Source organism: Prosopis cineraria, unplaced genomic scaffold (assembly GCF_029017545.1).
Source record: "Prosopis cineraria cultivar Desert tree isolate PC_DT_omini unplaced genomic scaffold, ASM2901754v1 PC8, whole genome shotgun sequence".
Taxonomy (NCBI): Eukaryota; Viridiplantae; Streptophyta; class Magnoliopsida; order Fabales; family Fabaceae; genus Prosopis; species Prosopis cineraria.
The window spans coordinates 34,416,975-34,431,027 of NW_026555339.1; the positions used below are offsets into that span (position 1 = coordinate 34,416,975).

At 27.5% G+C, this 14,053-nt stretch overlaps 1 protein-coding gene across 1 annotated transcript; it reads left to right on the top strand.

Annotated features, from left to right (window-relative positions):
• Positions 1-7,211: 7,211 nt before the first annotated feature.
• On the top strand, positions 7,212-12,786 carry LOC129317556 (probable disease resistance protein At1g15890). The gene is made up of 4 exons (XM_054961867.1): positions 7,212-7,483; positions 11,463-11,654; positions 11,834-12,037; positions 12,249-12,786. The coding sequence occupies exons 1-4, from the start codon at positions 7,212-7,214 to the stop codon at positions 12,784-12,786; spliced, it is 1,206 nt and encodes a 401-aa protein (XP_054817842.1).
• Positions 12,787-14,053: the final 1,267 nt, after the last annotated feature.

The following is a 14,053-nucleotide window of genomic DNA, read 5'->3' on the forward strand; positions in this document are numbered from 1 at the left end:
AAATTTTTAAAAGTTGTAATAATGCTCACATTTATAGTATATATTAATAAATTTTATCATACTTATCATGAGGATGAAGGATTGTTTAGTTTATTTTTGTGTTAATTTTTTCAATCAATTCCATCCCATTCATTTTTAGTAACCAAACATGACCTAACTAATAAAGGGTAAATCAAATTGTGTGTATGCTTGTCTGAGAAAATAAATCTACAATTCCTTCGATTTTATTCCTCTCAATTTTAAATTAAGTCTTTGTAGTTTATGTTGTTTGAATTGAGTTCTGAAGATTGGGCTTCTTTAATTCTATTTTCTATTTTGACGTTCTTAAAATAATTATATAGAGTACAGTATTAGAACAATTTTAGGAAACAAAAAAAATTAATAAAATCTGTTTGAATCATTAATATGAAAAACATATCTAAAGAGGTGAAATAAAGAATGAAAGAATTATTTATCTTATTAACATAATTATCATATATATAAAAGTAAGGTTAAAGGCTATGAGAAAATGCCACGTGTCTATTTTTAGGTTTCCTATAATTCTATGCTTCAGAATATCTTTCTTCTGATTCTGTACTCTGAAATTAGATTTGAGGTTAGGTTTGAGCTAATTATTCTTTTTTTAACGTATATAAAATATGTTATTCAGGTTTAGAATTAGATATGGGATGACTTATTAATTTTTAGATGTATATAAAAATTATTTTTTACCTATTTGAAATTCAAATCTCATCATATTTGAATTCAAATTAATATTTATCTATTTAAAGTTTTCATCGACTCTAAAGATATGCCAAAAATCTAGATTTATATAATTGAGTATATATATGCAAATACATTGGTATTCCAATTTAGACTAATATTTATCTATTTAAATAATTAGAAAAAGGGATACGTGTTTGAATATTTAGACTTATCCTCATGATTTTAGAGAATTATAAATATGATAAAGTATAGATATTAATCTATTTAATAATTTGGATCTCATAATGTTAAATTTCACATATTATAAATTTTATAATATATATTAATTTATTTAACAATAAAGTATTTAGAACTATCGTTTGTTATTTATGAATAATATTGAGATGTTAAATTTTGGATAATACTAATATGTTGAAAAGGCCCTCATGAAATTTGTTAAAATTTAAATACATTAAATTTATATATTCACAAAAATAAATATTTAATATCTATCATCATGATTTTTTAAAAATTATCCCCAATTTTCCCTTTCAATTCAACCTTATTCAATTATAAATTACCACATTAGGTCAATAGCACATTTCACACCTTCACATCCATCTCACCTCTCTAATCGTGTTTTGTTTATTTTCCTTACGACTACTATTCATACTATCAATAGCTTCTACATCTAATATGCATGCAATTTGCATCATTAATACAACAAAAAAAGATTGGCGTATTATGGTTTGGGTAATTTGTGTTTAGAGATTGTTAGGTAGAAATATATTTGAAGAATCTAAGAGTGTTGAATTGGTCTTCCAGAATGTTTGAGTAAGCATTTATGTTTTTTGTATTTGTTTTTTATAATTTGGATCTTATCAATTACATCTAATATATGATAATTATACTATCTATAGGACAATATTACTATAAGGTGGCCAGATCTTTGCAATTATTTGGAAACTTTTTGTAAGATATTTTGGAGATATGTTGCATGTCTCACAGTGTTCCAGATCATATCAGACAATGAATATAGTTATCTTTATAAGATTAGCTTCATGTTCTTTATGTGAAATTGCATTCTGAGATGGATTCCGTCCATTCATCATTTTGGGTTTAATTTTGTTAACATTATAGAATTTATAGATAGAGAAGCAATGAATGATAATTACTTTGTTGGTATATATTTAAATTTTCTAAATTTATTCTTTGAAAACTTCATTTAGCACATTTAAGATAATAGCCTATTTTAATTCTTTATTATCAATTCAAAAAATTTAATTGTAGACTGTCTAATATTATTTAATATATAAAGATTGTGTACATATATTAAATAATCTTATTTTATATAACAAGTTCTCAACTATCTGATATAATATATGGAATTAGTTTAAGATAATTAGAAAGAATAGTAATGATAATTTTATTTAATATGTCAAGTTTTTGAAAATAATAAATTTTTTATTTAATATGTGTGACTCACTTATCAAATAAAATAAATAAATTTGAAAGAATTGTTTATCCTTTTAAACAAATTTATTTGATAGGTTTGGAGTGTGAAGTTAGATTTGGGATGACATATATTTTTATTTATTTTTTATTTTATTTTAATTATATTTATCTATTTGAATTTTAAATCAAAGAATTTCAAATGGATTAATTAAATTATTTTGTATTTTCATACAATTATAAAATTGAATTTTAGTTATATTTTGACTAGTGCGGTTTGAAAAATAAAATAATAAAATATGTAAATCTATTTATTTTAATAAATTTAAATGGATAGAGAAATTATATAAACTTGGATTTTTTATAAAATATTATATAATTCTAATCAATCTAAATATAAATATTAATTTTAATGAACTAAGATTTTTTAAAAATTTAAATGTTATATATATATATATATATATTTTGTATTAGATATTACAATTTAGTATTTTTAAATTTAATTATTTTTTAACCATGATTTTCAATTTAATTTGTTTTATTTTATTTTTAAACATGAATTTTTGTTTTAAAATTAAATTTTGGAAAAAAATTATTTTATTAAGATATATTTTTAGTAATTGAATTTATTTATTTTTATTATTTATATAAATGGATTTTTTTCATTTATATATTTTTATTTCATGTATGCAATATTATATGAATTTTTTAAAGTCACCAATAACAGTTTTTGGATGTAATTCTATGGTTCATATCAAAATAAAAAAATATTTCAATTAAATTTTGAATATATGTTAAATTGCAACTAATTAATTTCAAATTATATTAATAGTTTTAGTTATAAATACATTTCTATCAAAGTATTTTAATATTATATTTACATTTTGGATATTTTAGATAGCCATGAAGATATATAATTTAGGTAAAATTATCAAATTTAAATCAAATTTTCCTCCCATTTAGATATTATACCAATTACAAATAAGTGGTGTTGCCTACTATTTTCTTTTCACACTTATAGATTTGATTAAGGGTTAAAGGGCAATGTCATTCTAAACATTAATAAAAATTAATTTTGAATATTAGTTGAACAAGAAATTATTGTAAAAGATTCAAAAATATAAACAAGGACCAAAAAATACACAAAAGGACTAAAAAAATTTTCTTGGTCTCTTTTCTATAACTTTTAAGGTTCTTTTTCATAAATTTTTAGTAAACTAATGATCAAAGTTATTATTAATTAACTATAGGAGTAATATTACACTGTTTTTAAAGATTGAAGGAGGCCATGGCATCAAAAATAAATTTAGAGTATTAAATACTTTTGGACCTATAGTTCAAAGGCAAATTTATCATTTAACCCTTTAATTAATTTTGTAAAATTCTCGAGTCTTTTTTGGATGATTGATTTATATAAATGTAAGATTTTATTTTGATATTCTTCCAATAATTTTGTACTTTGAAAATCAAGTTTGATTGTTAATTTGTGAATATATTTGAATTTAATTTTTAAGTATTTATGTAAATAGAACAAAAAGACAATGATTATAGTATATCTTCTAAAATATAATTTTTTATCCCTCTTCATCTATATTTAAATCTTTAAAACTCAAATTATTGTGAAATATTAGAATTTGATGAACTTTTATAAAATTCAATATTCTCATAAGGTTAAGATATTTATTGTTTCTAGTGTAAAGTTTGAAATCTAAAAATACTCATATCTTCCAATTAAATAATGTTATTTATATTTTCTTATTAAAAATAGTATTAATTAATTTAATGATATTGTTACTTAAATAATCATTTTATTTAATTAGTAAATATTGAGATTTGAAATTCAAATATGTTATCAAAATAAGTTAAAAGTGAAAAACATATCGACCAATTGAATGTACAAGAAATTATCTCTAAAATATATCTTTGTTAAAATAATTCTCCCAAATTAATCATAACTTTGAGGAGTATTTAAAATTTTGTCAATGCTATAATTTGAGTAGGATAAGTTAATAATATTGGTCAATATATTTAACTATTTTGGATTGCCAATATAATGTAGTTAATAAAAAAAAGGCTTTAAGTTCTTAATAAAAAAAAGTCTTTAAGTTTAAATTTTGAATTTTAAGCTAGATAAATTAAAATTTCAATATAGGATGATTAGAAAAGATTGTCAATTTTAATTTGAATCTTTATCCATGTATATATTATAATAATTAAAAAAGTAGAACACATTAACTTTTGTGGAAAAAAACAGAAGATTTATGATGATGCTATTGAATTTGATGAAGATGTTTTTTTTTCATGTATGGATATGGTGGTGTTAGGAAGACATATGTTTGGAAGACATTTTTTGCTTCATTAAGATCTAGAGGTAAAATAGTTTTCAATATAGCATCAAGCAGGATAGCTTATTAGGAGGACATATGACTCACTCAAATTTTATATTCCTCTTTCTATGACTGCAAACACTATACATAGCATGAAACATGGGAGCAACTTGGCTGAATTATTTGTTCATATATCATTGATCATATGAGATGAGGCTCTAATGACACACAAGTTTTGTCTTAAAGCTCTTAATACATGCTTAGAAGATATTCTAAAGTTAAGTAGCCTATTAGTTGGTGATCTTCCTTTGAAGGAAAAGTTGCTATGTTTGGTGGAGACCTAAGGCAAATTTAGCCTTCCTGTTATTCTAGGTGGGTCAAGAGAAGATATTATTTTTGTAACCATTAACTTTTTGTTTTGAGACAATTGTCAACTTTTGACACTAACAATAAACATGAGACTTCTATAAATAAATAGTGGAGTATCTATTAGTGTTCTTTAGGATTTTGCTGATATGATTATCTCAATTGGTGATGAAACAACTGCTAGAGCTAATGAAGGATTTATGGATATTAAGATTCTAGTTGATTTGTTACAAGATGGTTAAGGTAATCGTAAAAGTCTATTGTTAATTCAACTTTCCTGAATTTCCTTGCCAATATATATAATTCCTCATATTTTAGAGATAAGGCTATATTAGCTCTTATGTAGGTTGTAACTGAAGAAGTAAACATATACATGTTATCCTTGCTTCCTAAGAGAAAGTTGTATACATGAGCTTTGATAGTGCTATTAAACATGCTTGAGATATGAATTTACTTAATGACTTGCATTCTACACACATTTTCTAAATTAAATTACAATGTCAAACCTCCTAAATTATGAAATAAGGCTTAAAGTGGGTGCCCCAATTTTAATGCGAACTGAAACATTGAGAAGTTTATGGGTTGTGCAATGGTACACGTCTTATAGTTACACAAGCTAGAAAATATGTTATTGAAGTCCAATAAATGTTTGGATCAACTACAAGGATGAAAGTATGTATACCAGGTATTGCTATGTGTCTATTTGATTTAAGGTTGTCATTTATTATGAGAAGGAAGCAATTTCTCATTATGTTAGTCTTTGCAGTGCCCATTAATAAGAGCTAGGATTTGATCTTATGTCATATTGGTTTGTACATAACTTATTCTATTTTCGCCAATGACCAATTATATATTATTGTTTCTCATGTTCAAAGCATGGAGAGTCTAAACATATTAGTTCTTGATGAGGATAGTCACTATATAGATATAATTTTAATGTCATTTACAAGGATGTCTTCGATAATTTGATTTACATAATTATGAAATTTTATTAATTTACCTCCCATCATATCCATTTACACAATATGCATGTAGTTTTTACCATTTACTTTACTTTAATATGTATATATAATATTAATGATTATAATTATTGTGAACATCGTATTTTGTTCAGACATTTTTTCAAATTTAATAATAAATAATCAAAAATATAAAAATAAAATTTAATCCTTTTTAGGATTATATTTTAACAAAATAAAAAAAATCTTGTTTAAATCTTTCAAAATCTCTCTCAAATTATCCCAATCATTTAAAATATTGAAAGTCAATTTTTGAGAGTTAATTTTTCTCTCTTTAAATCTTATTTTCATTTTAATATATATATATATATGTATATGTATTAATAAAAATTATTAATTAAAAGCATAAAAATAGACTGGATGAAAATCACAGCTTAAGGGGCAGGGAAATACTTGGTGAAGCACAGTACACAGACAAAAGAGAACACACACACGTGAGACCGGACAGACACAGAGAACACACACATGCGAGACAGAGCAGACAGGGATCAAAGCAAAAATGCATAAGAAAATTTAGACGCAAATACACAGCAGAGCAGAGTGAGAAAGCACGTAGACCCTCTCCTCACACGTAAGCTTCCCTGTTTCTACTTTCAAAGGGATGGAGAACTGAAGGAAGGGAGGAGCTGGGAAGGAAAACCGACAAAGAGAAGAGAGGAGGAAGACTGGAGGAGGGAGAGACGGAGAACAAGTGAAGAACTAAGGAGAGAGATCGAGTGCATAAAAACCGGATGAGAAAACAGAGACAAAAGAAAAAGAGAAGAAAAGGATGGAGAATGAGAAGGAGATGGAGAGTGAGAGATGAGCAAAAAACAGAGAAAAATAAAGGACGAAGGAAACGCTGAAGAGAGAGAAGAGATAGAGATCAGAAGCAAAAAATAGAGATTGAGGGAGAGAGGAGACGGAGATTTGAGGGAGAGTTTTTTTTCTGGAGAAACAAAGACAGAGAAAACTGGAAGAGAAGACAGAAACCAGATGAAGAAAAAATGGAAGAAAAAATAGAGCATGAACGAGAGAGAAAGAATAACAGAAATCGAGAGTAGAGATCAGAGCAGAAAAGAAGAAGAGACCGAGAAGAAGAGAAGAGAACAAATGAGGAGATCACGAAATGGCTTCTTCATCAATGGCATTAACGATGTCTCCTTCGGTAACCCGTGGAGACATAAGTACTTGAGGTTCTTGAACTTCCTTCACATTCCTCACTAGTTCTTCCAGACACAGGCTTGTTGTTAGGGTAGGCAAAGCTGCTCTTTGTATGACCAAGAGGAACAGATCATGAAAATCACTGGCACGGACTCACGGTTTTCACAGACGGATGAGGACCACGAGTGCTTAAGTTTATTCTATTTTATTAACTACACTAATGGTTGTCCATATTATTCCTGATCTGTTGAGTGCGAAAACTCATGAGCTGATTCTCAAGAACAAGGTTGAGGAGCTCGACAGGGAGATGGGACTTACCCTTACACAAAAAGAATCTGGAAGGCATGTTAGAATGTTGACCCATGAGATTAGGAGCACTCTTGACCAGTATACCATTTTGAAGACTACACTTGTTGAATTGGGAAGGACTCTGAGCTTGGAAGGATGCGTGCCATCAAAAAGTGGTATTATAAGATATCCAACATGTCTAAGGTACATTTAATTTTGCATGGTTGATTCTTGAATTACCTTTCAAACTTTTTAATTACCATGATTTAGAGTAATACAACGTGAGGTGACATGGTTGAGGTGACATGCTGTACATTAATCATTGTTCATTTGTAGTAGTTTATTCATGCATACCGATAATCGTGGCTAATAACATACATATACATCATGGTGCTTTATATTCCCATATGCTGTCATGATTTTCTTATAAAATGAAAAAGAAAGATAGAGATATATATATACGTATATATATATACTTATGGTTTATTTGTAGTGTGAGATTTCAAGAGTCTTCGCAAGCATTTAAATTTAAAATGATCTCATATTGTGTAAATCAATAAGATTTCACAGGTATGAGAATCAATCTCATAATAAATATTTAAGTCTCATGTGAGATTTCAAGAATCTTCGTAGAGACTTAAATTAATCACGTTATTGTGTAGGACAATAAATCCTCACAGATATCGTAATTCACAATTTATATGGTAAATAAATAAATGAATTTTGTAAATAAAATAATAAATGTTTTTATGATTTTAATTAATTAAATTAATAAATTTAAATTATAATCATGTTGTCTAATTAAATCTTTTGGTCATATGAGATTTTTTTTGAATATCTGTAGACCTTTAGGATAATCGTACTACCGTGAGAGTCAATAAGGCTTCGCAAGTATAACGATTAAGATTTCTGTATTTAAATATGAATTATACAATTATGTATTAAAATATATTTAAAATATACAATATTTAATCATTTATGGTGTGAGGATTTTGAATCTTCACGGATATTTAGGATAATTATATTACCATAAAAGTCGATAAGGCTTTACAGGCATGATGATTAAAATTCTTTAAATATATATATGCATGCTTGAATAAATTATTACTAACATATAAATAAATTTAATTTTTTTATTGTGAGGGATTTTGAAATCTTCGTAGGTATTTAGAATGATTACATTATCGTATGAGCCAATAAAACTCTACTGAACTGTGATTAAATTCCCAATCATAAAATATAAAAAAATAATTTTAAATCCTTTTTTTCCAAAAATTTAAAAATTAAGAAAATAATTAAAATTAAATTACTTTTTACAATTTAAAACACACATATCAAAAATTTTAGAAATTATTTTATTTGTAAAATGGTGAATTATTTCTAATTAATTTCTCTTAAAAAAATATTTTCACCAACAAACTTTTTAAGTCCGAACTACGTGGACTTTGATCCTCACCGCAGTGTACGTAGGCCTCAGAGTAGAATTCTAAGTCAAGTCCTTCCTCGTAAATAAATAAATATTTCTCGCTTAATTCTTATTATTTTCATATCAAACACATGAATATAAAAGGGATAATTAAAATAATTTTAAACTATATTAATATAGCACAACAAACTTCAAGTAACCGTTCTCACAAACGGGTGTTGTGGGGTGCCTAACACCTTCCCCACACTCAATCGACTCCTGAACCTATTTTTTATTTTTACAGACCACCCTTATCCTTCTTTAAATGGTTTTTCAAGATTTTTCTGAAAATCTTGGTGGTGACTCCCATTTCTCTGGTCTTCCTTCCGAAGGCCGGAACATCTGCTCTTACGCCATCTGCGTCGCATTTTCGGGTGCGACAATTATACTGCTCCACTGCATATATGATGATATAAATGGATAAAATATCTTTTACAAGTTATTTTTTGAACTTATTTATAAAAATTGTAGTATAAAATTCATATATTGTACGAGTACTTTACTAATAGTTATAAATGAAAACATGATATTTTCTATCTTTTCTCTTATCTTAATTTAATTGGCAGCACACAAAGTGACAAAACGTTAAAAAAAAAAGTTGTGATTTCTCAGTTTTTCAGAACAACTTTTATATTTTTTGTTTTTCAAAACAAATAATAGTAAACATATTTTCGAACATGTTTTTAAATAATTTTTTTTAAAACAGGTAATAAAAAAGTCACAAATCCCAACATTTCTCCTTTATTAAATCAATTTTACAACTATTAAATCAGTCTGTTTCTTTTTTTTCAAAAATATTAAATTAAATTTTATATAAACTTTAAAATTTTTTATTTATGAAAAATTAATATTTTATTAATAATTTTAACCTTTAGAGTTTAGCATTAACATTTCACACTACAAGGGCTTAAGTCAAACAAAGTAAATTATAGGAACCTAATAAAAGATTTAGAAAAACTATAAGGATGTTGGAATTAAATTTTCCAAATTATTTTGCTCCCGACTTTTGGCATCTTAAAGTAATTAAAATTTGTCACTATCTTAATTTTTGGATTATATTTTCATTAGTTTCACTAAGTCATACAGAAATTAGGCAAATATTTTTTTTTTGGGTTAAAAAATATGGCCTCACATGTGACGACCATTACCTTCACATGTTTAATATTGATGCTTCTTACATAAATAAAGCATTTTTAAACTTTCTTCTGTCTTTTAATGGAAAATTAGAAATGGGTCCTATGCAAGAGATTTATTGTCTTGTGAATTTTTGAAAACACTCTCAAGCCCCACGGGATTCGTTTGTAATTAACTTATCATGTAAAATGACACAGATGCTCTTGGATCACACTACTTTGGTCAACAGCCATTGGTAGGTCACAAGGATCACATTTTTATTAAATTTAAAATAAATTCACATTTTAAATTATTTTTCAAAAAAATATTTTTATTCAATTATTCATATTTTATTAAATCAAACATCACAGATTTACAAGCAAATCTTAAGATTCACAGCTCAAACTTTTTGAATTTACTAGTCAACTTCTTTTAATATTAATAAGTTAATACATAATAGCCAACTTCATAAGTTTACATGCTGAACTTCACAGACTTATAATTTAGACATCTTAAATTTATTTTCAAATTTATAAACAAATACTTTAACCTTAACAAGTCAATATTATAAATTTAAAATCAACATGGCAGATTTAAAGGTGAATTTACATAATTTTTGCAATGGTTATTCAAATTTATAAATTGATTTACAAGTCAAATTTTATATTTATAAGTCAAACCTAAGAACTTATAACTTAATAAGGTAAAATGCTTAGTTTATTTGTAAATTTAATAAAATGATTTGAAAATTTCGTAAATCAATTTCTAAAATTTGAAGAACCAATGCAAAATTTATATAAACTCAATTGTAAATATAGGAGGTTGACTTATAAATATAAGAGATTGAATTATAAATATTAAAGTTCTAATTTTTTTCAAGAGATACTTTTAAATTTAAGAAGTCTAACTTGTAAATCTGCAAAATTTAATTTGTAAATATTAATATTTCAATATTGCAAGAGGTTTACTTGTAAATGTAATAAATTTTACTTATAAATCTTCAGCATTTACTTGTTATTCTATGATGTTTGACTTGCAAAAAATAAAGTATTAATATTTTAATAAAAATATTCTTAAAAATATTTTTGACCAGTCAACATCTGCTGGAGGTCTGTCAACAACGATTAACACTAATAAAAGGATGTGAATCTAAGAGCATTTGTGTTTACATAGTAAATTAAATGTAACCAAATCCCATAGAACTTGAGAGTACTTTTACAAATTTAAGGGACCACCCTATAGATAATTTTGTTATATTGGACTCATTTGAAATTTTTCCCTTTCAAATTCTTCTAAAGTTCATTTACAAAAAAAATTATTTTTGTACTATATATTACTTAGTATCATTAGGCATTGAGTTCATAAGAATTTACATAAGTTAGGCTCTCTTCATATATTTCATTGAATGGCTAAATTTGTTAGGTATCAACAGTAGGTATGCTCGTAAATGTTTCTTATTTATTTATCCATTTATTTATGTTATATTTAGGATAAAAAGTTACCTCTCACTACTATGGAGATATGCACCTCTGTTATATTAGAGATTGTGAAGAACTTTATCAATGAATCGATTCACTAAGCAAATTATCTATTTTGATTCAAAAGATATGTTGAAGATCTTGTCAAAGGAAAAGAGATTCTTCTAGCACAGAGAGAAAGCATACATGATCATGTCACAAAAGCCAAACAAGAAGCTCAAAAGATTGATATTCTTGTTACGAAGTGGTTGGATGAGGCAAACACTCTTGTAGTTGATGCAGTGTTGTTGGAAGAGAAGGCCAAGGCAAACAAGAGTTGGTGCTTTGGGCATTGTCCCAATTAGATTTGGAGATGTCATCTAGGCAAGCAGATAGAAAATAAGACAAAGGAAATAGCTTATCAAGGACACAAATGCAGATTTGAGCAATTTGCACACCCTGCTGCTACCCACTAGACATAGCTTATTATTCTTCAGAAGGGTTTTTCTTGTTTGATAGCACCAAATCATCATATGGAGAACTTCTGAAGGCATTGAAAGATGATGATGTTTCAATGATTGGATTGTATGGAATGGGTGGTTGTGGCAAAACCACCTTAGCAAAACAAGTCAGTAAAGCGACAAAGGATCTTTTCAATAGAATTGTCTTTGTTGTTATATCTAGTTCTGTTGATGTTTCAAGATTCTCTTGCAAGTCAACTAGGTGTCACCCTTGAAGGACATGACAACCAAGCAAAAGCCAAAAGGTTGTCGTCAAAACTAGACAATGTAGGAAATATTTTAATAATTTTGGATGATGTGTGGAAGAAGCTTGATTTAGCCATCAGAATTCCCTTTGGTTCCAATTTCAAGAGATGCAAAGTTTTAATAACTACATAGCGTAAAGATATTTGCGCATTAATGGATTGCTAAAGGTCTGTTAACTTGCATCTATTGAATGAAGAAGAGGCATGGAGATTGTTCCAATATCATGCCAAGATTACTAATCTAACCCTTGAAAGAATGAGAGATTTAGCAAAGCAAATCACATACAAGTGCAAAGGATTGGCTATTGCAATAGCAAAAGTCGCCTGCACTTTGAAGGATAAAGGTATTATTGAATTGGAAGAAGCTTTAAAAACATTAAGAGATTCTGATTGGATGAATATCATAGAAGGTCTTCGAGATCCATACAAGTGCTTGATGTTAAGTTATCAAAACTTAAATGATGAATATGCCAAGTTGGTTTTTTTGCTGTGTGCTGTATTTCCAGAAGATTCTGAAATTTATGAAGAACATTTAGCAAGATATGGGATTGGGTTAGGCTTTTTCAAGAGCCTGAATTCGTTTAGAAGAGCAAGGAAACCATTTCATATTTCTAAAGAAAAGGTCATTGATTCTTGCTTATTGATGAGAGTAGATAATGGGAATTGTGTGAAGATGCATTACTTGGTCCGTGTTGTAGCCTTATAGATTGCCAAGGAAGAGAATAAGGAAATAGAAAATCCCTAAAGGAGTGAAGAAATAATGAAAGTGGAAGGGAGTGCAGAAGATAATAGAATAAGATATTTATAGTTGGATGAAGTGAAATCATTTCCATCTCAATTACATTTTTCCAACCTTGTTTTCTTAAATGCCAGCTGGGGTTTTGAATGGGTAGAGTGGTCATATGTTCTCCCAAATAGAGTGTTTTGGAGAACTGCTAGAGCTAAGAGTTTTGGTTCTTAAAGGAATAAGACATCTTTGGGACTTGGAACTTACAGGACACATTTCATTCCTCAATTTTCCAACTAATCTCCATTATTTATGCTTGGAAATATCGGAAATAAGTGACATAACTTGTGTAGGGAGTTTGAAGAAACTTCAAAGTCTTACATTAGTGAATTGCTCTTTTAATTGCTTACCAAATAAAATATCTGAACTGGAAAGCTTCAAATTGTTGGATGTGCATTAATGTGACATCGAAGGCAATCCTTATAAAGTGATGGGAAGATGCATGAAATTGGAGGAATTGTATTTTATTGAAAATAAAGGCCCATGGATTGATGAGCAAGAACATGCTTTTGATATTTTTAGCACAAACGTTGATGCTACAAACTTGTAGAGGTATAGCGTAGAAATTGGAAAATTTCCTTGGCAGGTTGGTGATAATTTCTGGAGATCCATTAGAAGTATAGGCGTTCAACATTTTGATGCCTCCACCACAAATGAAATGATAAGGGATCTAGTGCAAAGAGTAGAGTCTTTGGTTGGATGAAATTCATAGAGGGGCAAAGAATGCTGTTCCTAGGATGTTTCAAAGAATAGGGGGAATGGAATATTTGACTAAGTTGATTCTTCGTAGTTCTCAAGACCTGGAATTCTTTACTGACATTGCAGATGAAGGGATTGTTCATATTCAAAATGTCTTGTCAAAATTGATTTAGTTAGAAATTTACAATATGGGGAGTTTGAAAGCTTTTACAAGTGGCATAGTCTGAAAGCATATCAGATGCTAAATATGTGCAATCTCAAGGTTTTCAAATTATACAACTGCCCATTGTTGACTCATGTCTTCACAGTTGCCTTTGCTAGAAGTCTAGTGATGTTAGAAGAGCTTGAAGTAATTGACTGTGAAAGGATGAAGCACAATCAAGAGATGTCTAATTTTGTGTTTTCGAAATTGAAACGACTCTCTGTTTCTAATTGTAGAGAAATAAAATACTTAACTGCAACTCTACAAGCTTGGGGCTTTGTTGAG

Excerpts from the sequence above, each read along its gene's own strand:
- LOC129317556 (XM_054961867.1), top strand. The coding sequence starts at position 7,212 with ATGGTTGTCCATATTATTCCTGATCTGTTGAGTGCGAAAACTCATGAG. Across the intron at positions 7,484-11,462 it reads AGATATCCAACATGTCTAAG|ATATGTTGAAGATCTTGTCA; the intron begins GTACATTTAATT and ends TTGATTCAAAAG. Across the intron at positions 11,655-11,833 it reads GCCAAGGCAAACAAGAGTTG|CACCAAATCATCATATGGAG; the intron begins GTGCTTTGGGCA and ends CTTGTTTGATAG.